This window comes from Podarcis cretensis (assembly GCF_951804945.1).
Source record: "Podarcis cretensis genome assembly, chromosome: 7".
Taxonomy (NCBI): Eukaryota; Metazoa; Chordata; class Lepidosauria; order Squamata; family Lacertidae; genus Podarcis; species Podarcis cretensis.
In genome coordinates this window covers 93213260-93240524 of record NC_137176.1, presented here as the reverse complement: position 1 = coordinate 93240524, position 27265 = coordinate 93213260, and the positions used below count along the sequence as shown (strand labels likewise).

Below are 27265 nucleotides of genomic sequence, written 5' to 3'. Positions count from 1 at the left end.
AGCCACTTCTGGGGGGAGGGAGTTCCGTCGGTTAACCACGCTGCTCCTCGAACCAAAGGGGAGGCCGGGACACACACACACACACATACACACACACACACACACACACACACACGTGTGCTTCCTTCACCTCCACGTTCGGACATACACATGCTTTCTTCCGACACCCTCCCAGGGATTCAGGCGAGCGGGACACGCCTGGGTGCCTTGAAGCAGGGCCCCCCTCCCCCTCTTCCTGGACCGTACACGTGAAAGCGCCCTCCGTTCACACGTGCGCACTGTGCGCGTGGAGGCTGGCAGCGGCAGGCGCGTCAGCGCAGCGGTCGAATGTCCGCCTCTATGGTGCGGCCCTCGTGCCAGAGGGGCTTCTCCCCGATCGGCCCTTCCCTCCCCGCGCTCTCTATGGCCCTGCGCCGGAAGTGGCGAGTCCTGGCCGAGCGCCCCCTGTCGGCCCGGCGGGGAAAAAAACCTCTCTCGCCCCTCCCTCCCTCCTCCTCCTCCTCCCGAGGCCGCCGCCGCCATATTGTCACCCCCCCAGCGGACCCGGGAGAGGCCAGCCCCCTCCCTGCCCCCCTCCTCCCACCAGGAGCGGACCCGGGAGAGACCTGCTCGACCCGGTCGCCGCCGCCGCCGCCGCCGCCTCAGCGGCCCGGCGAGGTAAAGAAGCGTGAGGGGGGAGGAAGAGAAGCCCCTTCGCCGCCGGGAAGGGAAAATGGGGGGGGGGACCCTCTTCTTGGGGGGGGGGGTCCTTCATTTGGGGGTGGGGAGGGGGCCAGGCTGTGTGCCCGTGGCGGACCTGGGGGGGTGTTGGGGGAGGATATGGGTGGGGGGGGCCCTTGGAGCAGGGCAGGGGGGGCGACTTGTGGGGGGATGAGGGAAATTGGGGGGGGGGGAGACAGAGGCCTTCCTACCTGGACGTGGAGTGAGGGGGTGAGAGAGAATGAGAGACCCCCCCTTCCAGAGGTGCGAACTTGAATGGGGGGGTGTTCCAGGTAAGCTCTGCCCCACATAATCGATCACATGACCTGGCGCACACACACACACACACACACACACTGTTTGAATGGCAATGCCCATAAAATACTTTTTTTTGGGGGGGGGCGGGCAGGCGATGGGCCCTCTTCCCCCAGGAGTGAGCTGGCTCCTCTGCCCGCCTGTCAAGTGTGTGGGGCAGTTATGGGGAGGGGATACAATCTGTGGGCTTGGGGGTGGGGTCAGGATAGGTTTGGGTGGCAAAGGGTCCCTTCTGAATGGGGAGGCCCTTCCTGTCATCTCTCTTTCCTTTCCCCCCCTCCCCCAGTGAAATGGGGCCCCAGACACTGAGCAGCTGTGACTGGCCCCCGGAACAGGGGGCCTGTCTGGTAGGGGGTGTATGGGGAGGGTGCCTGCACCTCAGATTCCCTCTGGGGGGTTTGCAGCCTGCTGAGATAGATGGGCATGGTGCTGGGGGGCTTTGGCGCCCACAAATTCCCCACCCCAACCTTCCCTGTTGTCTCCGAAGCTGCCCCATCCCCAGCGCTGGACCCTCATCCTGAGGGCATATAACCCCCCATCAAAGAATGACAAGTTCTGAGACGCACAAGACCCACTCTGCGACTGGAATCAATTCTTTGCTTAACTCTCTCACCTCTTCCATTTGCATAGATGCATTTTTATTTTAGGGCCGCAGCTCAGTTGCAGAACACCTGCCTTGCATGCAGAAGGTCCTGGGTTGAAACCCCAGGGGCGTCTCCTGCGAGAACTGGGCCAAACTCCCTTCCTGAAACCCTGGGGAGGTTCTGCCTGTCAGTGTGGACAATACTGAGCTAAATGGAGCAATGGTTTGACAGCTTCTTCCTGCGTTCCTCTAATCCAGTGTCCCAAACTTGGGTCTTCATGTGTTTTTTGGACTACAGTTCCCATCATTCCTGACCTCTGGTCCTGCTAGCTAGGGATGATGGGAGTTGTAGTCCAAATACAGCTGGAATTCAGAAAATGCAGCTCTAATTGGTTTAGGATCAGGCAAGAGGCTGTTGCCCACTAAGCGCAAGATCATGCCCCATGATAAGCCGCCTGGGTGACATGGGAGGAACACATTGATTTAAGCAGGTCTGCCTTTGCGGATAAAAAGTCCTCAGCACAAACAGCCCAGTGCCAGAACGGTGCTCTTTCAACAGCCCAACCAGGTGATCCGGAAAGGCCTGTCCCCTTTGTGTCTGTGTTTGAGTGCTTCTTTGAGCACTTAATGGGAGTCGCTGGGTTGGAAAGGACCTTGGGAAGGTCCTCTCCTCCGGCCGCCTCCTGCCCAGTGCAAGATCCGGCTTTCATTTCCTGGAGTTGTTCTCGGACAACTCTGGCCTCCCAAAGCAGCTCACGCAAGGGAAGGGAAGCAGAGGGGAAAGATGGAGGCGAGGCCCCTTCTTCCAAGTTGTGACTCTTGCAATTTGCAGGGTCTTGGGATCCCTTTAATTCTGGCAGGCCAAAGTGGTGAGTCGGAAGTGGGCGTTCATGCCCAGTTCTGGCCAGGCCAAACTTCCCCTGTTGGTGGTCTTGCTTAAACAGCAGCCCATGGCGGCTTTCCCGGTACAGGGTGGTGGTGGGTGAGTGGGCAGAGGGGCCTCTCCCTTTGCTTCTTCTGTCCTGGGGCAGAGAAGTGGCAGTTGGAGCCAAGGGTTCTTTCCACCAGGGGATGAAGGAACAAGCCCCCTGCAACTGCTGCTCCTCCTCCTCCTCCTCCTCTGACCAATGCATGGGGCCAGACTGGCCTCCCCCTTGACTTGACATTATTCCTGGGGACAGTGGGAGCAGCCTTTGGGGTGCGGCTTTGGTCCCCTGGCAGTATCAGGAGCCAGACTTTGCCACATTGCAGAGGGCTGGACTACATGACTGCTTGAGGTTCCTTCTGATGACAAGTCTCTGATTCAGCTCTATAGCATCCCTGTGGATGAACGCCTGGCCTCTGCTGAAATATCCCCAGCGAAGGAGAGCCTGTCACCTCTGGAGACAGTTTCCTCTGCTGTCAAGCAGCTCTGGCCATAAGGAAGTTTCTCCTAATCTTTAGCTGAAATTAATTGGGAAGGACCCATGAGTTTTGGGAAACCGTTCTCGTTAGACCACCTGGGATCAGGTGCTGCATCTGCTCATGTTCTGCCTTATGCAGAACTGGACTAGCTCAGTGCTGTCCACTCCTGCCGGCTGCAGAGCCTTGGGTTCTCTCAGACAGTGGCATTTTCCAGCCCTGTCTCCAGAGATTCTTTCAAAGGCAATGCTGCGTCTTGTGCTCAGTCGCTGAGCTCCAGCCCATCTTTTGATGTCCTTCTGCACTCAGCCCTTTGCAAGATGATGATGATGATGATGATAATAATTTATTATTTGTACCCCACACATCTGGCTGAGTTTCCCCAGCCACTCTGGGCAGCTCCCAATCGAGTGTTAAAAACAATGCAGTATTAAACATTAAAAGCTTCCCTAAACAGGGCTGCCTTCAGATGTCTTATAAAAGTCTGGTAGTTGTTGTTCTCTTTGACATCTGGTGGGAAGGCATTCCACACAGCAGGTGCCACTACCGAGAAGGCCCTCTGCCTGGTTCCCTGTTACTTGGCTTCTTGCAGGGAGGGAACCGCCAGAAGGCCCTCGGATCTGGACCTCAGTGTCCGGGCAGAACGATGGGGGTGGAGACTCTCCTTCAGATATACTGGGCTGAGGCCGTTTAGGTCTTTAAAGGTCAGCACCAACACTTTGAATTGTGCTCAGAAACGTACTGGGAGCCAATGTAGGTCTTTCAGGACCGGTGTTATATGGTCTCGGTGGCCGCTCCCGGTCACCAGTCTAGCTGCCGCATTCTGGATTAGTTGTAGTTTCCAGGTCGCCTTCAAAGGTAGCCCCACGTAGAGCGCATTGCAGTAGACCAAGCGGGAGATCTTTGTGCATGGGCCTCTTGCCTCTGTGAGCAAGCCTGGCCAGTACTGGGGTTCAGGCAGGCGGGGAGTCGAGTGATGGCGCTGCAGCATTTTGGGCTCTCAGTGTTGGAGCTTGCTCTTTTCTTCCATCCCTCCCCACCCCACAGGAAATTGCTTTATGCTGGAACGGTCTTCCGTGGGAGGTTGTGGCCTCTCCTTCCTTGGAAGTTGGATGGCCCTCTGTCATTGATGCTTTGGTTGAGATTCCTGCTTTGCAGGGGTTGGGCTAGATGACCCTCAGGGTCCCTTCCGACTCTATGACTCAGACCATTGGTCCATCTCACTCAGCATTTTCTGCACTGACTGGTAGTAATGGATTTTCAGGATTTCGAGTTACTGGCCCTATTTGCAGATATTGAACCTGCGACCTTTTGCATCCAAAAGAGATGTTTTGCGGCCCTTCCCATTGCTGTGTTGGTTTGCATTGTGCTTGGGAGCCTGCTGCCTTATATATATATACACGTGCAAGATCTGTAAGAATGTGCTAAACTTCTAGAGCAGGCAAGCCTGGTCTGGATGGCTGGACAATTAAGGCAGGGGTCTCAAATATGGTTCCCACCATCCCTGTCCACTGGCCCTATTTCCTGAGGCTGGTGGGAGTCTGGAGGTCACCCCCATGCTGGCTAGGCCTGAACCAAGGCATAACTGACCTGTGACAAGCCATCTTTGCACACTCTCTCTTGATCCTGTAAAGACGGCTGGATCAAATCAGGCCCAGGCAGTCTTTGCAGAAATCGCCCCCAGCAGCTGACAGGCAGCCCAGGCCGGTTGCTGTGTGTGTCTCTGCTTTCTGCTCACCCCATCAATATTTATTTTGCTTATTTAGAAAAGTATATCTCGCCCATTACTGCTCAGTAGAAGGTGCTGTTCTCCAAGTGGAATTTGATTCCTTGGCACTGGAGCAGACGGGAGTATTTCCAATCAATGCTCTTTCTGGCGCAGTGGGTCAGGGCTGCTTGTTGTTAACGAGAAGATCGCTGATTTCAGCCCACCCAGGGATTCCTACATTGCAAGAGGTTGGACTAGATTACCATTGGGTCCCTTTCAACTGTAAGGTTCTATGGCTCTACAGTTCTAGGAGTCTATGATCAAAACCCTTTATGAACCCTACATGGTTTTTTCTTTAGGAAATGGTTCTTTTAGTTTCTATCTCTAATATAACCCTTTCCCTCCTCCATTTAAACTGCAGGTAATATGGCAGCTCACTGTTACTCAGAGTAGACCCACTGAAATGAATGAACTTGACTAAGTGAGGACCCTTCTGAGTAGGACAGGGTTGATGGTTGCTGGCCTATCTGCTGGGATTTTGCCTCTACCAGCCTCCTCGCAACTTGGCATCCTCCAGATGCTTTGAACTATGACTCCCATCAGCCCTAGCATCCTGCGGCCATGCTGGCAGGGGATTATGGGGAATGGCAGCCCAAAACACCTGGAGGGCCCCAGGCTGAGGAAGACTGGTCCATACTCTTTCAGTTTAGCACACCGTTCACAACGGCTGAGGTTGTGTTGTTGGTGAAGTGTGTGTGTTGCGGTGGAGATGGAGATGAGCTGCCTAAGCCTTTGCTGTTCTTCCAGGCACAGGGCGATGCTGTGAAGAGGCGCCTGGGTTTTCGGGAATCTCCTTTGCGTTTTGTCCTCCTGGGCCCGATGGAGACCTGCTGACCACGTGGAAGCGTCTGACCGCCCCTCCTGAGCTCTGCCCGGCAGCCCACCCCCTTCCTCCCCCCAAAACTCCCGCCTGCCTGGAATGCTGCACGTGCCTTTCTCTGCGTCTCGCAGGACGGCTCCCGGAGGCTGCGGTGGAGCTGCAGATTAACCGAGGCTCAAGGTAGGAGGAGGCTTTGGCGAACTCACTGCCGGTGACCTGGGGCTCACCCTCTCGTTTCTCGGGGTGAGAGGGAAAGCGTGAGCTGGTGCGGAGGCAAGCTTGGGTGCTGGTGCAAACGGAGAGCTCGGTCTGCTGCTGTCCCTGTTCCCTGTTTGCACCCTGTGTCTGCCTGTTGTCAAGGATTGCATGCTGATTCTCGGGTCCTGGATTCATTCATTTCTAGCATCTATACCCCACCTTTTAGTCCAAGGAGCTCATAGGTCCCTCCCCAGCCCATTTTATCCTCACAACCACCCTGTGAGGTAGGCTAGAAGAAGAAGAGTTTGGATTTGATATCCCGCCTTTCACTCCCTTTAAGGAGTCTCAAAGCGGCTAACATTCTCCTTTCCCTTCCTCCCCCACAACAAACACTCTGTGAGGTGAGTGGGGCCGAGAGACTTCAGAGAAGTGTGACTGGCCCAAGGTCACCCAGCAGCTGCATGTGGAGGAGCGGAGACGCGAACCCGGTTCCCCAGATTACGAGACTACCGCTCTTAACCACTACACCACACTGGCCAGGCGGAGAGAGTGACTAGCCCAGTGAGCTTCGTGTTTGAGTGGGGCCACGAACCCGGGCCTACCAGGTCCTGGTCTGACTCTCTGATTGCTACACTGGCTCCTAGTTCAGAGAGGCTGCACAGCATACATGGGGAACCAAGGTGGCAAACTGCATCTCTTTTGCTATGCGCAGGCAGGGCCTGGCGCTGAAGTTGCTCGCCACACTTGGCCTGCGCATGGAGAAGTGGAGGAAATGCAGTGATTTATCACGCGCAGGAGCCTCAGACAGGAGACCTTTCTCAGAGTTCCAGCTGAACTCCACTTCCAGAAATAGGTGTTGTGTTGACTTAAATGCACACAACCTTGGTGTGAGGCTTACCTCAGGCTCCACTCTGTTTCTTAACGCACCAAAGCACTGTAAACACAGGCCTCGAGTTACATGTTTAAAACCACCCCGTCGTACAGAAGTCCTGGTCAGCTAAGGCAGGTTATGCAAATTCGGGTGTTGTGCCTGTGTGACCTTTTCTGCTGGGTTCTGCCTATATAGAGACTTTGAAATATTTTGGGAGGGATTACTGTGGTCAGGGAGGGGTGGGTGGGGAAAGCTCTCTTTTGCTCAAGATTTCAGTGGATGCTGTCTGAATGTGCAAGCACTTGTGTTTTCTCCTGCAATAATGAGGATTGCAAACATGCTGAGATTCTTGGTGAGCCAAATTCTGCTCTGGAGCCTCGGCTGTCCTATGTGACAAAGAGTATTCAGCAACTGTAGGGTCAGGTGTGCAGCTGAGCATGAGAAAAATCTAATCAGTGCTCTATTTTTTTATTTAGTTAGAAGAATTTGTCAGCCCCTTAGTCAAAGAGTCCCTAGGCAGTTATATAAAGGAATTGTCAATATACAAATGTAGTCAGCAACATCGTCATCGTCATCATCATCACCATCATTATTATTAGCCCAAGTAAAACTTGCATACGTTTCTAGGTAGGTTTGTCAAAACAGAAAAGTTTTGACCAGGTGTCAGACAACAACAACAACTTATTATTTATACCCTGCCCATCTGGCTGGGTTTCACCAGCCACTCTGGGTGGCTCTCAACAGAATATTAATAATGATAAAAAAGCAATAAAATATCAAAAAATTGAAATTTCCCTAAACACAACTGCCTTCAGATGTCTTCTAAAAGTCAAATAGTTGTTTATTTCCTTGACACCTGATGGGAGGGCGTTCCACGGGGTGGGCGCCACTACCGAGAAGGCCCTCTGCCTGGTTCCCTGTAACTTGGCTTCTCGCAGTGAGTGAACTGCCAGAAGGCCCTCGGAGCTGGACCTCAGTGTCCGGGCAGAATGATGGGGGTGGAGACGTTCCTTCAGGTATACTGGGCCGAGGCTGTTTAGGGCTTTTAAGATCAGCACCAACCCTTTGAGCACAACAAGGCTGTCTGCTTAATGTTACTAAGCAGATTTCCATTTCACAGGGGCTGCCACACTGAAAGACCGGCTCCTCACAGACGTGGAGCAAACTCCATAGGGTACTTGCAATGGTACAAGTTCCACAGATCCATGTGGCCACTTGTAAGCTTTGGCAGCTGATTTGCACCCTCTGCTGCATCCTGGGGCCATTTGCTGGGCAGTGCCTGTTGGAGAAAGGGCAGCGGCTCCGGGGCACATCCCACAGGGGTGCTTTGAACACAGAAAAAAGCAGCCTCGAGTCTGCTGCACCTCCAGGCAGGGCTGGAAAGGACCGCTGGCTGAAACCTCGGGTTGCTGCTGTCGCTCAGTGTGGAGTAACAGTCTGACTCTGTGTTGAGCAGCTTCCGGGGTTCCATATTCCTGGTCATTGCAGGGGGCTGCCCTAGATGAGCCTTTGGGCCCCTTGCAACTCGCATGCTTGTGGGAGGCAGGAGGGCAGTGCCATTTCCTGGAGCCAAGCACCGAAGCCGCTCTGACTTGGGCTCCCAGCAGAGCGGGCAGTGTTTTTCTCAGGCCTCCGTTGCGGCTCCAGAGGATATCTTTGACCTGTGGGTTACCCAGCGTGGCCGCTCCTTCCAAGTGAAAGGCAGCCTCGGCGCTGGCAATCTCTGCTAGATCAGTGTTGTGCTCATTTGCCAGTCAGCAGAGGTCAGCCGGGGATATTAGTGGCCCGGCTCAGTTTCCTTGCACTGCTTTCCGGGTTCCTTGTTGTGTCTGGAATGGGCTGGAGCCGGACGGGACGGAGGCCGTGGAGAAGTGCATTCCTATGGCTGCGTTCGTAATCCGCTGGCCTAGTGCCCAAAGCAGCCTGTGGCTTAGGAGTAAGTGGATTCCTTCATTGTTTTCGGGAAGTGATTCTGAGAAGGTAGCATGTTAAAGGGAAGAATGCTTGTCATAACTGAGACAACTGACTATCCTTCAGGGTCCCTTCCAATTCTCTGTTTCTAATATTTACATCCTTTTCCTGAATTGGGGCTCGTGGCTGCTTACACAAATTAAAACAAGACGGATGAAATACAAAAAGCTAAAAACAGATGAAAGATCATCATTTTAAAAATAATTAAACTTTAATACATTAGAATGGAAACAATATTAAAAAAACAAAGATGTTAAAATACAGAGGATGAAAACAGCTGTAAAGTTACAGGTAGGTAGCCGTGTTGGTCTGCTGTAGTCAAAACAAAATAAAAAAATTCCTTCCAGTAGCACCTTGGAGACCAACTGAGTTTATTATTGGTATGAGCTTTCGTGTGCATGCACGAATCTGAAGAAGTGTGCATGCACACGGAAGCTCATACCATAACAAACTTAGTTGGTCTCTTAAGGTGCTACTGGAAGGAATTTTTTTATTTTAAGCTGTAAAGTTGTTGTTTTAAAGGTGGGGAGAGATCTGAACATGCAGTGGAAGGCCCTCTGTGCGGGGAAGACGGAGAAAAGCTATTGGGTGTCGGAGAAAAGGCGGAACCACTCAACACCTACTTTGCCTCTGTCTTCACCCAAAAGGAAAGCAGTGCCCAACCTGGTGATAAATGATGTAAGGAGGGAGCTGGGGCCCAAGATAGGAAAAGTGGGGGCAAGGGAACAACTAGCTCCTTTAAAGGAATTCAGATCTCCAGGGCCTGATGAGCTGCATCCCAGGGTACTAAAGGAGCTTGCGGATGTAATCTCCGAGCCTTTGTCTATTATCTCTGAGAATTCTTGCAGAACAGGTGAGGTCCCTACAGACTGGAGGCGGGCAAATGTCCCCATCTTCAAAAAAAGGGGGAGGGGGAGATCCAGGTAACTACCGACCGGTGAGCTTGACATCAATACCAGGGAAGGTCGTAGAACAGAGAATTCAACAGTCGGTCTGTGAGCATTTAGAAAAGGATGCTGTGATTACTAAGACCCAGCATGGGCTTCTCAAAAGTAAGTCATGCCAGACCAATCTGATTTCTTTTTTTGATAGAATTACAAGCTTGGTGGATCAGGGAAATGCTGTGGACATAGTGTATCTTGATTTCAGCAAGGCTTTTGACATAGGCAGGAAGGCAAACGGCGTTTCCGTGCGCTGCTCTGGTTTGCCAGAAGCAGCTTAGTCATGCTGGCCACATGACCTGGAAGCTGTCTGCGGACAAACGCCGGCCCCCTCGTGGCGCTGTGGGTTAAACCACAGAGCCTAGGACTTGCCAATCAGAAAGTCAGCGGTTCGAATCCCCGTAACGGGGTGAACTCCCGTTGCTCGGTCCCGGCTCCTGCCAACCTAGCAGTTTGAAAGCACGTCAAAGTGCAAGTAGATAAATAGGTAACGCTCCGGCGGGAAGGTAAACGGTGTTTCCGTGCGCTGCTCTGGTTCGCCAGAAGCGGCTTAGTCATGCTGGCCACATGACCTGGAAGCTGTCTGCGGACAAACGCCGGCTCCCTCGTGGCGCTGTGGGTTACATGACCCGGAAGCCGTACGCCTGGCTCCCTCGCCCAGTAAAGCAAGATGAGCGCCACAACCCCAGAGTCGGCCACAACTGGACCTAATGGTCAGGGGTCTCTTTACCTTTAAGGAAAACTGAGACAATCTGGGATCAAATAATCAGGGTGGCTTCTCTAAATCCGGGGCCTCCCTGGAAGATAGGGCCACTTGGAGGGTCTGACCTTAGTGGGACGCCTGGCCAAGCCCTTTCGCTGGCAGCGCCTGCCTCCTCCTCCTCCTCTTCCTGCTGAGCAGTCCTTTGCCGCTTGCTTCTCCTGTTCTCTGTGTGCCAGCCTGCCCTCTCTCCTCCTCCTCCCGGAAGAGGGGGAGGCTCTCCAGAGACACCGCTCAGCTTCCTTCCTTTGAGCCAGCCTTCCCTCCTTCGCTCGCTCAGAGCCTCGCCTTTGAAGCTGCACATTGCAGCCTCCAGGAGGGATGGCGCTGCCCCTGCCCAGGCAGGCAGAGTCCAGGGATCCAGCTGCCTCCCACCCCACCCCCGCTTGCTGGTTTCCCCCAGCAGGATTTCTGAGGGATGCAAATCAGAGTCCCAGGTGGCTAAGACTCATTCGAGAGAGCCTCATTCCTGGGAAGCTGCTGAAACTGGTGCCCATGGACAGCTTTGCAGCTGATTTGCTGAGGTGGCTGCGGAGGCAAGCGGGGCTGCAAGGAAAAGGAGACCCCAGGGAAGGGGGCAGTGTTGGGCCCCCAGGCCGTCGTCCCAAGCTTGGCCGCTGCTTAGAAACTGCTCTTCCGCCTGCTAGCAAGGTGCCCATTTGCCTGGGAGCAGGGGTGCACAGGAGAGCAGAGTTTTGCTGGGATTACTTGGAGGAGCCTCGCTCGCCACAGGTGTGGCTCGGGGGCCTTCCTTCGCTTGGATCCCCCCTTTAAAGCAGAAAGAGCATCCTAGTCTGGCGCTGCTGCTGCTTCTGCTGTCAGAGGAAGCTTTCTGGTGTCTTTGTCAGGAGAGAGTCGTACATAAAATACCACAGGAAGCTGTTTTCCATGGGCAGAGCTTGGTCCCTCTCGCTCAGCTCTTAGTGTCTGCACAGATGGCGTTAATCAGGGTGGTGAATTGGAGGCTGAAATTCCCAGTGCTGGGGACAAGCACACCTTCTAGTCCTGCTTGTGAACTTCCTGGAGGTCTCTTGTTGGTGCCTGTGGGAAAGAGGAGGGTGGACCGGGTGAGCCTTTTGTTGCACAGTCTGCCAGGGGATGCTCTTAAGCTCCCTGCCTACAGGTGGGGACCACCTGCAGCCTGAGTCTGATATTTCCAGGCGCTCTGATAGTATTCAACCAGCAGAGTCTGGCTAAGTTGCGAGGGTGAAGAGTCTGGCAAAGGTGGGTGTGGGTGTGGGTGTGCGCATGCGCTTTGCTATCATCTCACTATGTGCAAGCCCTCACCTGACTCAAAGGAAGCCGTTTTTGCAGCTGGCTGTTGGGGAAGCTGGAAGATGGCAGGCATGGTCTGAGGGGTCTCCTCTGTGCTAGGACAAAACTCCCTTGAGGTGCTTTGCTTTCCTCTCTGCTCCCCCTGGGATGTTGGTTGGAGCTCCTGCAGGGCCCTCAGGTTGGGAGGCATCAAAACTGAGTCATCAGTTGGGAACGGACCCAAAGGGCCATCTAGCCCAATGCCCTGCAATGCAGGAACCGCTGATGTATTTTCTGCTGATTTCTGCATTGGCCTCCATTGTGGGGTTCTAGGCAGATTCACTTTCCTGCTCATGGAGCCGGGCTGACCTGCCATAAGAACCTAAGAAGAGCCTGTTGGATCAGGCCAGTGGTCCATCTAGTCTAGCCTCCTGCTCTCATAGTGGCCAACCGGATGCCCGGTTTCCATCAACTGCGATTCAGAAGCATGGCTGCCTCTGACTGTTGGAGCAGAGCACAGCCATCAGGGCTGTTGGCCCTCAGTAGCCCTCTTGTCCTGCATGAACCTGCCTAATCCTCTTTTAAAGCCATCCAGGATGGGCCTACTCCTGCCTCCTGAGGCAGCGAGTTCCGTAGACTCTGGAGTTTCCCGCCGGACTCTGAAACAGCCAGGAGAGGCTTGGGAAGTCCGCGTGGGGATCACTGGGCTTTAGAGCTGATGGACGTCCTGGCCAGGAAGGCTGGTCCTCTGGCTCGGCATGCCAAGGGGAAGCTGGCCTGCACCCAGGATAGGCATTGAAACCAGGATGGCACCCTCACTTCCTGGGCCTGAGCCCCAGCAGCGGCAGGAGGCAGCTTGGTCCCAGGTGTGGGGTCAGACAGTGTCCTCTGAAAGGGCTTCGTGGAGTAGCAGATATTTAGGGCTCTTTGGGGCCTGCTCTTCATTGCTTCTTGGCACTGGGGAAAGTGCAGAGAGAGCAGGTTCCTCTTGCTGGCTTAATTGGCCGCCGGGGCAGAGAGCGTGTGGATCTGGTGCCAGGAGGAGGAGGGGTGGTTTATGGTGCCAGGAGGGCTGTTGGCTCTGCAAAGCCCGAGCGCTTCCTGCATCGACCGGCCTCCCTGGAAGGCAGTCAGCGGCAGCAGGGCAGGCTCCTTGCCCTGACAAGAGTCCTGCTGGCTGTTCCTGAGGGGCTTTGTCCGGCGATGGCAGCCTGGGGTCTGAACAGAGGCAGAATCTCTAAGAGCCTGCTTGGAGCCCAAGGCCAGCTCCTCAGCACCACAGGAAACAGGCTGGCTCCTCCTTCCAGGCTGGGCCTGATTCTGTCTAGGGAGCCTCAGCTCGGTTGAAAGTGGCAAGGTCTCCACCAGCCCTGCTCTGAAAGAGCGGTCTGCTCCTGCTGCTCTCCCCCCATCCCCACCTGTGGTTTCCTGCTTTCCCTGCAGAAGGCCGCAGGATTGGTCCAAGCATCTCCATGCAGGGTTGGGAAAACGCTCCTGCTTGAAACCTGGAGAGCCACGGCTGTTCAGATTGATCAAGGCAGGTGTCAGATGCTGGTGTAGTTGCTCGAGAGCAAACAGGCAAGACTCCGACCTGTCTTTTCCAGGCTTTATTCTTAGTGCAAAACCATTTACAGTGAAGAGCATTGCAAGTTCATGTCTGGCGCAGTCGCTAGCAGAATCTGGGAGTGGCCGGTCCTTGTACCTTCCCCAGCATAACAGTTGCTTGACCCCCAACCTTCTCCTCCCCTCCCTGCGCTGAAACCTCCTGAGCAGAGTGGGGGCTGGCAAAGGGGTACTTCCCTCCCCTCCGGCTTGCTCAGGGTCGGTGTTGAGGCTCTCCCTAGCATCCCCTGGTCCCACCACCTCCTCCCCACTGGAGGTGGGGCTTTCCTCCTTGCCAGAGGAGGAACTGCTTCGCAAGACTTTCGGAGGTTCCCTATAACACAATGCCCTTCCACCTCTCGCGTCTGAGCTGATGGCAGTTCCCTGCCAGCAGGCAATGAGCTGAGGCGCTATCAGGCACCCCACCCCTGCTCCCAGATCAGTTTACGATCACAGATTACATGTGTTGGGTGTGAAGGATTTCAGCTATGTGGTTGAAGGCCAGCCGGTTGAAATTGCACGAATTGAATGTGCAGAAGGCAGAGAGCTTTTTTGCATATGCACGCCATCCCCAGAACTTCACCCCCTGTGCCGTGATACTATGGATGCAATCTCCGCATCCATCCACCATGCTGGCTCCTTGAGAACATGAGGTGTGCAGGCCTCTTGCTCTTGCTGTTTCAGGTCTCATCCTGAGGGCTTGGGCAGCCAAAGGGCGAGGCTGGCAGACGGAGCGAGGCGTGTGCCCCTTGCGTGTGAGCATGGGCACGTGGGCCTTCCAGGTTCCCATTGCTGGTGCTTCTTGCTGCCTCCTCTTCTCCTGGGCTCTCTCTTGCCACCAACCCTTGACCAAAGCTTCACAAGTGCCCCAACTTAGAGGAGACCCTTCAGAGCTATTTCGGCGGCTTCTGGGTTTCCTTTGTTATTCTGAGCAAAAGAGCTGGGGAGAAGAGCTTTCATTTTTCATTTACTTACTGCATTTACACCCCGCCTTTTCCCTCCAAGGATCTTGAGGTGGCAAACATGGTTCTCCCTCTCGCTCACTTAAGCTCCACAGCAACCCTGCGAGGCAGGCTGGGCCAAGAGACAGCGAGCTTCATGGCTGAGCGAGTGGGGAGATTCGAACCCCTGTCTCCCAGGTCCAAGTCTGACACTCTAACTGCTATACCCCTTTCCCCTCCCTCTTCTCTTTTATCTTAGTGCCTAATAATGACCTTCGGTTCCTTTCTCTAATTCCCCTGTGCTTATCCTCTCCTCCCCCTTTTCCCCAGAGCAATTGAGGCGCTGACCTCCAGGCTGGGAGAGCATGTCGGGCCCGGTGCCAAGCCGAGCGAGGGTCTATGCGGACGTCAACACACAGAGGCCCCGTGAATATTGGGACTACGAGTCGCACGTCGTGGAATGGGGGTAAGGGGAACCGCAGAGCCCTGCTGGATTAGCCCACAGGCAGCCCACCTGAGCATGCCAACCTGTTTCAAAAAAACACCTTATTCTTCTCTAACAGCAATCAAGATGACTACCAGCTTGTTCGGAAGCTTGGCCGTGGCAAATACAGCGAGGTCTTCGAAGCCATCAACATCACCAACAACGAGAAAGTCGTGGTGAAAATCCTCAAGGTGGGTGGGGAGCAAGAGGTCCTGAATTTCTTGCCTGTGACCCCTTTCTCCTGGCAGGGGGGTGGGTGTGTGGTGGTGTCTCTTTGGCCAGGGGTTGGGCTGGGAGGTTTCCAGTTCAAATCTCATCCCTGGCAGGCACTTGCTAGGCAGTTGCGGGCAAACCCCTGCATGGGAACAACAGCTGCCTACCTCACAGGGGTGTTGTAGAGGCTGCTGAGGTGGCAGACGTGAAGTGCTACAACCTCTTGAAAGGTGATGTTTCCGCTTTGCTGATGATTTGGTGTTCACTTTACAAGATCCAGACTGCAGTGCAGGAAAAGCACTGGAGCTGATTCAGGAGTTTGGGCAAGTAGCAGGATTCAAGTTAAATAAGAGCAAAACCAAAGTGTTGCAAAAAAATTCAGATAATGAGGAGAGAAAAATCCTTCAAGAAAAGACAGGCCTTGTTTTTGTGAAGAAAGTGAGATATTTGGGTGTGAATTTATCGGTGAAAAATGTGAATTTATATAAAGATAATTATGAGAAATTATGGAATGAAATTAAGAGAGATCTTGAGATCTGGTCAAGTCTAAAATTGTCATTAATGGGCCGAATATCGGTGGGTAAGATGAATGTATTGCTAAAGATGTTGTTTTAATTCCAAGCTTTACCAGTTATTGATAATATTGAATATTTTAAAGAATGGCAGAAAGCATTGTCTAAATTTATCTGGCAGGGGGGGAAAACACCCAGAATTAAATATAAATTACTAACAGATTCAAAAGAAAGCGGAGGATTTTGTGTTTATGCATCTTAATTGCAAAAGCAAAGCTTGAAATTGCATTGAACAGCCTCGTCTCCTAAAGGATAGGAAACCTGAGGAAGTCCCAGGTGGAGTTCGTGTCCTCGGGGGGCCTTTGGACCCCCGCCTCCTCCATCCTCTCACCTTTGCCGTGGAATTGCAGGTGCTGCGATCCTCAGCCAAGAACCGTAAAACAAAACCTGAGCTCAGTGTGCGTTTGAGTGTGCAAATGCTCTGTGCTCCCGGTTGCCTTGATTCCGGACCGTTGCGACAACGACTGTGTCGCACTCTCTTTTTCAGCCAGTAAAAAAGAAGAAAATCAAGCGTGAGATCAAGATCCTCGAAAATCTCCGAGGAGGCCCCAACATTATCAGCCTTCTAGACATAGTCAAGGACCCTGTGGTAAGGGCTGGTGTGTGTGTGTGTGTGTGTGGCAGCATTCATGCGCACGGCGCTCGATGAAGCGCAAGGCAGCTGGTCCCCTTTCAAGCTGATTTTCAAAAGAGGCAGGAAGTTCTTGTAAGTGGGGCATGGAAACCTCCCTGGCTTCTCCACCTGGATCCCAGAGACGCGGCCTGCTGGGCAAAAAAACAACACCGGGAGTTGTCATTTTGTGGCTGGGAAGAGCATTCCCCCTCTCCGCCATGTTCCTTCCTCCTGGAACCTGGAGCTGCCTGCTGAGCCTGCGCCCTTCTGGGGCCCCCAGGCTGCCCTCTCCTGGTGGGCCACCCTAGCTTAGGCTCTGCCTGGAGGGGGGGCTGCCTTTTGGCCAGAGGGCAGGTCTAGGTGAGCTCTTGGCTCCCTGATCCAGTACGTTTCCGAGCACAATTCAAAATGTTGGTGCTGACCTTTAAAGCCCTAAATGGCCTCAATCCAGTATACCTGAAGGAGCATCTCCACCCCCATCGTTCAGCCCGGACACTGAGGTCCAGCGCTGAGGGCCTTCTGGCGGTTCCCTCATTGTGAGAAGTGAGGTTACAGGGAACCAGGCAGAGGGCCTTCTCGGTAGTGGCACCCGCCCTGTAGAACGCCCTCCCACCAGATGTAAAAGAGAAAAACACCTACCAGACTTTTAGAAGACTTCTGAAGGCAGCCCTCTTTAGGGAAGCTTTTAATGTTTAATAGGTTATTGTATTTTAATATTCCGTTGGAAGCCGCCCAGAGTGGCTGGAGAAACCCAGCCAGATGGGCGGGGTATAAATAATAAATTATTATTATAAATCAGGCTATGTGGGGTGTTTATTTTTATCCACAGCCCATAGCCTACTTCGTTCCAAGCTCCAGGCTAGCAGAGTGTCTCAGGGCAGTTTTTGCAGGGCCTCTCCCTGGGATCCAGATATAAGTTGTTTATTTTAAAGTTATGCTTCCATTCTGCCTTTCTTGTATCAGCTCAGATGGTTATTAGGTGTGTGATCTTTGCCGTCTACTTTGTTGTTTCTTCAGCCTGCAATGGAGGCCCCATTAGCTAAAGTGGTGCTTCAGATTAAGAACAGTATCAGGTTAAGTACAGACCTGTGGAACGAATTAAGTACTTAACCCGAGGTACCACTGTAATATAGAAAGGCAGTATACAAAGTGAAATGAAATGAAATCCAGCCATTCTTTCTTGGTTGCTGGAGCCCAGGCCTTAGAGCCCACTAGGGCAGGTTAATTGTGTGCTTCAGGACCCCTTAGGAACATAACTCAGTATTTACCCTGACCAGCTCTCCCGGTTTCCAGGCAAGGCATCTCTGCCAGCCCTACCTGGAAATGCCGTTGGGGTGCAACCTGGGCCCTTCCGCACGCAGAGCAGGTGTTCTGCCACTCGGCTACATCCGTTGCCCACCTTGAGCCTGCGGTCCTGCTTCAGAGGGGAACAGGCACCTCTCTGCATCAGAAACCAAGTCTTCCCCGCCCAGCTTCTTTTTCAAGAATCCTAGCCATTGGTGATCCCCCAGAACTGAGCTAGGGGGCTTCTCAGGGGGCTGCTGTCTCCCTTCAGCCCACCCCCATCCTGGCTCACCTGCCCCATAGATGCAGCGTGGCCACAGTAGCTTTTGGGGGGCTAGGGGAGAAGGAAGACTGTGCTCCTCTCTGCCCCTTCTCATGGCTTTGAGACTAAACCCTTCTGGTCATTCTCTGTTTTCTCTCTCTCCTGCCCTGGAACGCTCTGCGCTGGCTCTGCAGTCCCGGACACCCGCCCTGGTCTTTGAGCATGTCAACAATACAGATTTTAAGGTGAGTGGAGGCCGGTTGGGTGCTGCGATGCCTCTGGGTGTCTCCTCACTTTCTGATGTGTGTGCATGTGTATTAGGTGGGGTGGGGTGGAGCTTAACTATGGGTCTAAAGTCCTGGAGACGCAGCGCAATGTCACCTTTCTGTTCCAGGGCTGCTGGAAAACCCATCTTTGACTTGGAGTCAGTGATGGCCTGACTTGGGGGAGGGATGTGGTGTCAGCTTCATTCAGGTCTCCCCCCTCCAGCTCCTCACTGTTGCCCCTCCTTCTATCTGTTGCCCATGACACACACACACACACACACACACACACACAGAGAGAGAGAGAGAGAGAGAGAGAGAAATTGCCCCTCCTTCTATCTGTTGCCCATGACACACACACACACACACACACACACACACAGAGAGAGAGAGAGAGAGAGAGAGAGAGACAAATACCACCTGAAAGGTGTGGAGAGCAGATGTCATCCAAAGGCAGTTACGCAGGCCCAGCTGTTAGCTCAGTTCCTCCCTGCCCCATTTCCTTTGGCTAATTTAATTTCCAGATTAAAGAGCCCTGTCCTTGTTTGGGCCATGTGTGCGATGCTTTCTTTCCTAGGCCACCACCATAAAACCCATCTGAGAGCAGTCAAATGGGTTTTTCTGTCCGCTATTCCTTTGGTCTCTTAGTCCTAGGAAGCCTACTTCCCAGTGTGGTGTAGTGGTTAAGAGCGGTAGTCTCGTAATCTGGGGAACCGGGTTCGCTTCCCCGCTCCTCCACATGCAGCTGCTGGGTGACCTTGGCCAGTCACACTTCTCTGAAGTCTCTCAGCCCCACTCACCTCACAGGGTGTTTGTTGTGGGGGAGGAAGGCAAAGGAGATTGTGAGCCGCTTTGAGATTACTTCGGGTAGTGATAAAGCGGGATATCAAATCCAAACGCTGCTTCTTCTTCTTCTCCCGGACATGCCAGGGAGGCTGAGGGATGGCAGAGCCGCCTCTTGGCTGGGCAGTGGCTGGTTCCTCTCCCATTTGAGGAGATGGTTTCAGTGCAGGAGATGGGGATGTGCCATTAGGGGAAGGGGGCGGCACAGGCAGCCTGCAGGAGATGAGGCGAGACAGCGGCTCCCAGATGGATTTGATGCTACTCCCTTCTCCTACAGACCCATCCCTTGCCCTGGGCTCAGGCCCTGGAAGTGTTGGGGTTTCAGGTGGGGAGACATAGCCAGAGGGAGACTTAAGGCTGCCTCCTCCCTGATGGTTCTGCAGTGCGTTGCAAAAAGAGAACATTCTTGAAGAGATTACATCCGAAGGGCTGCCACGTGGAAGATGGAGCAGGCTTGTTTTCTGCTCCAGAGTGCAGAACCCAAACCGATGGATACAAATTGCAAGGAAGGTGATTCCGAGCACAATTCAAAGTGTTGGTGCTGACCGACCTTGGTCCAGTATACCTGAAGGAGTGTCTCCACCCCCATCGTTCTGCCCGGACACTGAAGTCCAGAACCGAGGGCCTTCTGGCAGTTCCCTCACTGTGAGAAGCAAAGCTACAGGGAACCAGGCAGAGGGCCTTCTCGGTGGTGGCACCTGCCCTGTGGAACTCCCTCCTATCAGATGTCAAAGAGAACAACAACTACCAGACTTTTAGATGACATCTGAAGGCAGCCCTGTTTAGGGAATGTTTGATGCATTACTGTATTTTAATATTGTGTTGGAAGCCGCCCAGAGTGGCTGGGGAAGCCCAGGCAGATGGGCGGGGTATAAATAATAAATTATTATTATTATTATTATTATTATTATTATTATGACTAAACGTTAGGAAGAACTTTCTGACAGTAAGAGCCATTCGGCTGTGGAACGGACTCCCTCGGAAGGTGGCGGAGTTCTCCTTGGTTGGAGAAGTTGGGTGGCCTTCTGGATTAGGGATTCTTTAGCTGCTGTTCCTGCATCGCAGGGGGTGGACTAGATGACTCCTAGGGGCCCTTCCAACTCCACAATTCTGTGATCCCGTTTGGAGGGGACGTGCGTGAAAGTCATCCTTCAGCTTTGCTGTGAGCAGGGTGGGCTTCAAAGTCTCCCTTTTAAGCCCTCTAACCTTGATGCCCTTCAGCATCCTTCCAGACCTGGTGGGTTGTTGTGATCCCTCAGCAATGCGCGGAGAGGTGCTCTGAGCATAAGTCGAGAGGTGCTGTGCTGGCAGCTCATTGCAGATGCCAGGGCAGAGCCTTGCTGCTGGAAACAGATCAAGCCCAGAGCTCCTGGGTTTGTCTTGCTAATGGAACTTCTGCAATATCTCTTTTCTTCCAAGCAATTGTATCAGACGCTCTCGGACTTTGACATCCGATTCTACATGTATGAAATCTTGAAGGTAAGCAACTGAGAGCAGGGAAATTGGGTGGGGGAGATGAGCTGATCTGTGCTTTGGTTAGCCCCACACAGTGACTATGCCGGGTTGGGGGGCAGAGCAGGGGCTCCTGACCTGTGACCCAGGAGCCCAAGAGAGGCTGTGTGCATGCTTCTCGCTATGGGTGGCGTCCAGTGGCTCAGTAGAGGAGCATTGCCCTGGCATGCAGAAAGCCCCAGATCCGCTCCCTGTCGACTCCAGCCAGGGCTGGGAGAGAACTTGTGTGGTCGTGGGGAGTAGGCTGGCAAAGGGGCCAGATCCTGACCCCAGAGCTGCTTCCTTGCATGGCTCTTCTTTTGAGGCAAGGCAAGGACGCTCTTCCAAACGCGGCCTGTTTGCCGCTGCCCACCTCTCTTTCCCACTTTTTCTTCAGGCGCTGGATTACTGCCACAGCATGGGCGTCATGCACCGGGACGTCAAGCCTCACAACGTGATGATAGACCACGAACACCGGAAGGTAAGGCCCTTGTGGGGTGAGTGTCGCGAGGAGCCATGGAGGTTTCCTCACCTGGCATAGCCAGCTGGCTCAAGGCCAGTCGGCCGGTCCAGCAGTGTCCGGCTAGGGAGTGTTTGCCACAGTCTGGAAACACATCGAGCACTGTGCCCAAGATTACCTATGTATTTATGCCCCATCTCCACCCCACCCGCCAGAAGCAGGCCTCAAGTCGGCTTGCAAAAAATTAAAGTACAGATAAATCACACAGAGCTAAAAAGATGTAAAGGTAAAGGGACCCCTGACCATTAGGTCCAGTCGTGGCCGACATCTCGCTTTACTGGCCGAGGGAGCCAGCATACAGCTTCCGGGTCATGTGGCCAGCAGGACTAAGCCGCTTCTGGCGAACCAGAGCAGCGCACGGAAACGCCGTTTACCTTCCCGCCAGAGCGGTACCTATTGATCTACTTGCACTTTGATGTGCTTTCAAACTGCTAGGATGGCAGGCGCAGGGACCGAGCAATGGGAGCTCACCCCATTGCGGGGATTTGAACCGCCGCCCTTCTGATCGGCAAGTCCCAGGCTCTGTGGTTTAACCCCCACATCACCACAACAAGCAAAAAACAAACGATCTGTCGAATTCAAACAATGTGAAAAAACCTGTCTGTTGAATTGCACATAGTAATCAACAGCACACTCTTCAGATCCGTTTCCTTGAAAGCAGGCTCCCTTGGGCAGGCTGTCTGCTCCTGGCTGCTGGGACCAGGGTGGGGGTCCTCTCCCCCCTCCGTCCCAGCTTCCTCTGGCGCTCAGGGCCCCCTCGCCTTTCCCTTCCCTGACTGCAGCTGCGCCTGATCGACTGGGGCCTGGCCGAGTTCTACCACCCGGGGCAAGAGTACAACGTGCGAGTGGCCTCCCGGTACTTCAAGGGTCCAGAGCTCCTGGTGGACTACCAGGTAGGTTGGATGCCAGGGCCTTGCTCCGCAGTGCTGCGTGGCGCCCAGCCCATCCCTTCCAGGTGGAGGGAGAGCAGGAGGGCACCCCAGGGCCCTTTCTCCATCCTCGGGAGAGAGCCTAGGGGCGCCTGCGTGCGAAGAGGGCGCTCTGCTGCCCAGGCACCTCAAAACAAGGGTGTTTTTGCTGGAGATGCTGCTTGGGACAGGCATGGGCTGGACCATCCGTGCCACCTGCTTCTCCAGAGGAAGGGGGCAGGGGGTCGGTGTCCCTGGGGGGCCTGCCCACGGCAGTGGGTTCAGCTGGAGATGGTCTGAGCTGACGGAAACAGAGGGGTGGGCAAGGCTGGGCAGGGGGCGAAGGTGTTTGTAGCCTTCTGAAAGCTTGGTTCTGGGGCAGGGGAGGGGGAAGAGGTCCTCTCTCTTGGCGGCTCTCTGCCTGCGCCCCCCCCCCCGGTTGCTTCACTGCTCCCCCCCCGGCTCTCCTTCCTTCTGCAGATGTATGACTACAGCCTGGACATGTGGAGCTTGGGCTGCATGCTGGCCAGTATGATATTCCGCAAGGAGCCCTTCTTCCACGGACACGACAACTACGACCAGGTGAGCCAAACTCTCGTTTTTGGTTCTCGCTTTTGCCCAAGGGGGAGGAGGAAACGGGCTGTTTGTCGGGGGGGGGGGAGGGATGTCAGCAGGACTGCGGTGGGAGACCTGCTCAGTTGAGGCTACACCTGCTTCAGTTCTGTTCCCCCCCCCCCCCAATTTTTAAAATTGATTTTCCACATTTATGACAAAAAAATACATTACAAAACACACAACAAAGAAAAACACTTTACAATACAGTAAACTAAACACAAAAAAGAATTATTTCTTCAGATACCTAATTCTCATAACATTAATAACTGACTTCCTCACATCCCCTCTAACTGAATTTCGTTCAATCACCTGTATGACAGTTCTCCAAATTCATATTTCTAATAATATTGACTCCTAAAATTTACTAAGCTCTTCTCCTTTGTTAATATAATAATAATAATTTATTATTTATACCCCGCCCATCTGGCTGGGCCTCCCCAGCCACTCTGGGCGGCTTCCATGGAAAACAAAAATACAATAAAATATCACACATTAAAAACTTCCCTGAACAGGGCTGCCTTCAGATGTCTTCTGAATGTCAGGTAGTTGTTTATCGCTTTGACATCTGGTGGGAGGGCGTTCCACAGGGCGGGCGCCACTACCGAGAAGGCCCTCTGCCTGCTTCCCTGTAGCTTTGCTTCTCGCAATGAGGGAACCGTCAGAAGGCCCTCTTCTAATCCTTAATATTTACTAGCCCATATTCTGCCCCTAAGCCTATTTCTTACTTCCAAGAATTTTCTAATTCTGCACCTGCTTCAGTTCTAGCCGGGCTGGGCCCTGTCCGCTCCCCTCGCTCGGTGTGTGGGTGGGATCCTGTCTCCTCTCTGCTCCCCCCCCCCATTCTGTGCTTTCTCACCGTCTCCTCCCCCTCCCTTCCCAGTTGGTGCGGATCGCAAAGGTCTTGGGCACAGAGGACCTCTATGACTACATTGACAAGTACAACATTGAACTGGACCCCCGCTTCAACGACATCCTTGGCAGGTGAGCGCAGGGCACCCGGAGGCCTTGCCAGGACATTGCAGGGGGTTGGCCTGGATGACCTTTGGGGGACCCTTCTGTTATTCCGTTCCTTGCCAGACCAGAGTCACTCTCTCTTGGCGAGAGGGGCTTCCAATCAGACACAAAGGACCTTGCGCTGCCCCCCAAACCCCTTTCCCTTGTGCGTGGGGTGTGTGGGTTAAGGTCCCGGGGCCCTGGCCTTGCAGTGCGTGGCTTCGGGGCCTTTGTGCACCAGACCTCTGACTCCCCCCGCCTGCCTCTCTCCCGCCCAGACACTCTCGCAAGCGATGGGAGCGTTTCGTGCACAGCGAGAACCAGCACTTGGTGAGCACCGAGGCCCTCGACTTCCTGGACAAGCTGCTGCGCTACGACCACCAGACCCGGCTCACGGCCCGCGAGGCCATGGAGCACCCTTACTTCTGTACGTGCCCCCCCCCGCCACTTTCCCCTCCTGCCCCCCTCCTTATTGGGCCCTGGCTGCCAGCCTTCTCAGAGCCAGGGCCACCTGCCACCTGGGTGCCCATCCATCTGGGGGAACACGACTGCTGCCCCCCACCTTGGATCAGGCCGCAGCCCTCCAGTTGAGGACCCCCCCTGCCTCCCCCTACAATGGCGCACTCGGACACCAGGTTCTAGCTGGCCAGTTGCTCCACCCTGCCCGTTGTCCTTTTGCTTACCTGCCTGAGGGTCCCTGACCCAGCGCAAGACTGGCCCAGCGCATGACTCTGTCATGAGGAGTGCCAGGCTATTTCTCCCAGGCCTTTGCCCACGACCCTGTGGTGGTGTCTTCAAGCACCCAATGTGCACTCCTGGTCTCGCCTCGGGCTCTGCCCAAGCTCTGTGGGCCCTGCCAGTGCCTCCCCCTTCCCCCAGGGCCCCTTGCCCTCTGGGGACCCCAAAGCTCTCCCTCCTGCTCCAGAAGCTATTGGGGTGCTCTTTGAGTTGGCAAGCGCTGGGGACCAGCACAGGCCTCGTGATCACGGCAAGTCTTCCCAGTAGGTCTTTCCCCGATGAGGCAATTGCGAGGACTGAATGTCACACCCCCCCCCCACACACCTTTCCACAGTCCCCTCCTCTCCAGGGTTTCCCCCAAGCAATCGAAGACTGTGTCTGCATGCAGCCAACATCTCCTCCGCTCTTTTCATTTCTGTGTGTTCTGGGAGACCAAGGGGGAAGGGAGTTGGAAGGGAGCAGGAGGGAGAGACTCCCTGGATTCTTCAGCAGCCGGTCTCCCCTCTGCCTCCTTTCTCTGAGTCTGGACTGCTCTCTGCCACAGCCTCTTCCTGCTCACTAAACCCTGTTGCTGCTCCAGCTTCCGGCGCCATCTCCCTGCGGTCCTCTCCCCCTTTGACCACTCAAGAGTCATCCCACCGCCAATCCCCAGGCTCTGACCCTTCTCCCTTTCTTGGTTCCTTTGGGGGCTCCCCACCTGGTGCCCCCACCATTTCTCTGCACCCACCCAGCCCCTGACACTAGATTCCCCTGGGGGTTCCCTTCCAACTCCACCCCCATCTCATTTCTGTTCTCTCCTGTCCAGATCCAATAGTGAAAGATCCGGCCAGGATGGGCTCCTCCACAGTGCTCTCGGCAGCTAACACGCCCGTCAGCTCCTCCAGCATGCTGGCAGGTAGGTTTCCGGAGCCAGGGGTGCCCGTGTCTGCCCTGCTGTGGCGTGGCTCACGCAGAAGAGGTTTCAGAGAATATGGATGAAGTTCTAGTGCACTGTTACCGTCTTGAATGCAGTTTCCTTCTTTTAGGTAACATGCTGCTGTTCCACCAGGCTGTTGGTCAGGGCGCAGCCTGACTCCCTCCTTTGGCAATCTTTACAGAACTTTAGTTTATGGTTGCCATCAATTTGATTTTAATTAATTTTTATAATGTTTTTAGAATGTTGCACTATTTTAGTGTTGTTAGCCGCCCTGAGCCTGGCTTCAGCTGGGGAGGGCGGGATATAAATAAAATAATTATTATTATTATTATTATTATTATTATTATTATTATTATTATTATTATATTATTATTATTATTATTATTATTATTATTAAAATACCTAGATCTTCTGGACTTTGGATTCCAAAACTAATTACATTTTCAATTGCTTCTCCAAATTGTCCACTTTTAAATAATTCATTTCCTTCAGCTTTCAGTGTTGCTGCAGCAGAAGGGAGCAAAGTAGAACTGTTTTTTCCACACCTGAAAAAAAAAAAGACAGCCAAGGTTAAAACCTTGAAGTAAATGAAAATGAAGTAAATGGCTGTCTGGGCAGTGACAAAAATAATAGTGAAAACAAGGAAGTAATACAGAGAAATGCAGAATCTTCAGCAGCTAATCTAAGTATCCAGTGCTGATGGCCTTCTGGCAGTTCCCTCATTGTGAGAAGTGAGGTTACAGGGAACCAGGCAGAGGGCCTTCTCGGTAGTGGCGCCCGCCCTGTGGAATGCCCTCCCTTCAGATGTGAAGGAAATAAGCAGCTATCCTATCTTTAAAAGACATCTAAAGGCAACCCTGTTTAGGGAAGTTTTTAATATTTAATGCTGTATTGTTTTTAACACTCGATTGGGAGCCGCCCAGAGTGGCTGGGGAAACTCAGCCAGATGGGCGGGGTATAAATGATAAATTATGATGATGATGATGATGATGATGATGTATTCAAACAGAGCAGCATGTTATCTAAAAGAAGTAAACTGTGTTGACTGCATTCAGGACAGTAACACTGCTCTGGCGTGGGGCACGTGGGACCCGAGGGAGGGCTGAGGGGCCTCTGCTCCCCTGCTCCCCCACCCCCTTCCGCCGGGGCCCTGACGCTCTGCCCTCTTCCTCTCTCTCTCTTGCAGGGATCGCCTCCATGTCCGCCTCTCAGCCCATCGGCAGCCTGGCAGCCTCCCCCGTCATCTCCTCTCCAAACACTCTGGGCTCGCCGGTGCCCGCCACTGCTGGAGCGCAGCCTTGACCTCGACGGCGCCACCTCTGGCTCCCAGCACCGCCAAGCCCGCGGCCTTGCCCCCTGCCCGCCCGCCTGCCTGCCTGCCTCTGCAAGGCTCCATTGGCCCCCACCTGCAGCAGGCAGGAGGGGGACAGCGTGGGGGTGGGCAGGTGCGGGGAGGGGGGGGGTCCTGTCTCTGGAATATGATATTATTATTATTTCCCCCCGTTTGTTTTTGTTGAGTATGTCAAAGAGCCAAGCCTGGGCCGCTGCCGCCGCCGCCGCCATCGCGCCTCCTCCTCCCCCTCTGCGGCAACGAGCACGGACTCTGGCAACGGGCGGAGGAGGTCTGTCTCGAGGGATGCCGGCTGCGCTCTTCCCATGTGGGTTGTGGTTAGGGATGCAGCCGCCGTGTGGGCACCTAAGCGGAGAATAAAATTTATTTTCTATGTCCCTAACAGGGCAGTGTGGCCAAACACTCGTTCCTGGTTGTGTGTGTGTGTGTGTGTGTAAAAGGAGGTCGTCATGGAACAAGCTTTTTTCTTTTCTGCTCCAGGGATCAGACTCCAATTACCCGGAAGGCGAGTCCCACCAAGTATTAGGAAGAACTTGCTGGCAGTAAGAGCTGTTGGACGGTGGAACAGACTCTCCTTCCTTGGAGGCCTTTAAGCAGGGGTTGGACGGCCGCCTGTCAGGGATTTGCTAGCTGTGTTAACTTCATTGAAAGGGAGTTTGACTAGATGGCCCTCAGGCGTCCCTTCCAACTCTCAAATTCTGACTCCCTTATTTTATTTTATTTTTAATATATTTTATTTTTACCAACCACCAAAGCACAAACAGTGAAACCCTCCAGGTGGCTGATACATTGGGCATACAATATTCAAAAATATACATATTCAATAATAACATATTCAAATTAACCATATGTACACTTCTATATAGGGGATGCGGGTGTCGCTGTGGGTTAAAACACAGAGCCTAGGACTTGCTGATCGAATCCCCGTGACGGGGTGAGCTCCCGTCTTTCGGTCCCAGCTCCTGCCAATCTAGCAGTTCGAAAGCACAAAGTGCAAGTAGATAAATAGGTACCGCTCTGGCGGGAAGGTAAACAGCGTTTCTGTGCGCTGCTCTGGTTCGCCAGAGGCGACTTA

General features: G+C 53.7%; 1 protein-coding gene and 1 long non-coding RNA gene across 2 annotated transcripts in view; one reads left to right on the top strand and one right to left on the bottom strand.

Annotated features, from left to right (window-relative positions):
* LOC307220574 overlaps positions 1-27265 on the bottom strand; it is a 214764-nt gene that overhangs the window by 51509 nt on the left and 135990 nt on the right. The window lies entirely within an intron of this gene.
* Positions 496-26572, top strand: LOC307220446 (casein kinase II subunit alpha-like). The gene is made up of 14 exons (XM_079984428.1): positions 496-657; positions 5514-5766; positions 14455-14590; positions 14688-14799; positions 15881-15982; positions 17747-17797; positions 20078-20137; positions 20547-20630; positions 21452-21562; positions 22058-22159; positions 23073-23173; positions 23464-23612; positions 24729-24818; positions 26026-26572. The coding sequence occupies exons 3-14, from the start codon at positions 14490-14492 to the stop codon at positions 26139-26141; spliced, it is 1179 nt and encodes a 392-aa protein (XP_079840554.1). The 5' UTR covers positions 496-657; positions 5514-5766; positions 14455-14489; the 3' UTR covers positions 26142-26572.

Bases quoted from the DNA above. Each gene is read 5' to 3' on its own strand.
- LOC307220446 (XM_079984428.1), top strand. From the start codon at position 14,490: ATGTCGGGCCCGGTGCCAAGCCGAGCGAGGGTCTATGCGGACGTCAAC. The intron at 14,591-14,687 runs GTAAGGGGAACC...CTTCTCTAACAG, and splicing joins TCGCACGTCGTGGAATGGGG to CAATCAAGATGACTACCAGC. The intron at 14,800-15,880 runs GTGGGTGGGGAG...TCTCTTTTTCAG, and splicing joins TCGTGGTGAAAATCCTCAAG to CCAGTAAAAAAGAAGAAAAT.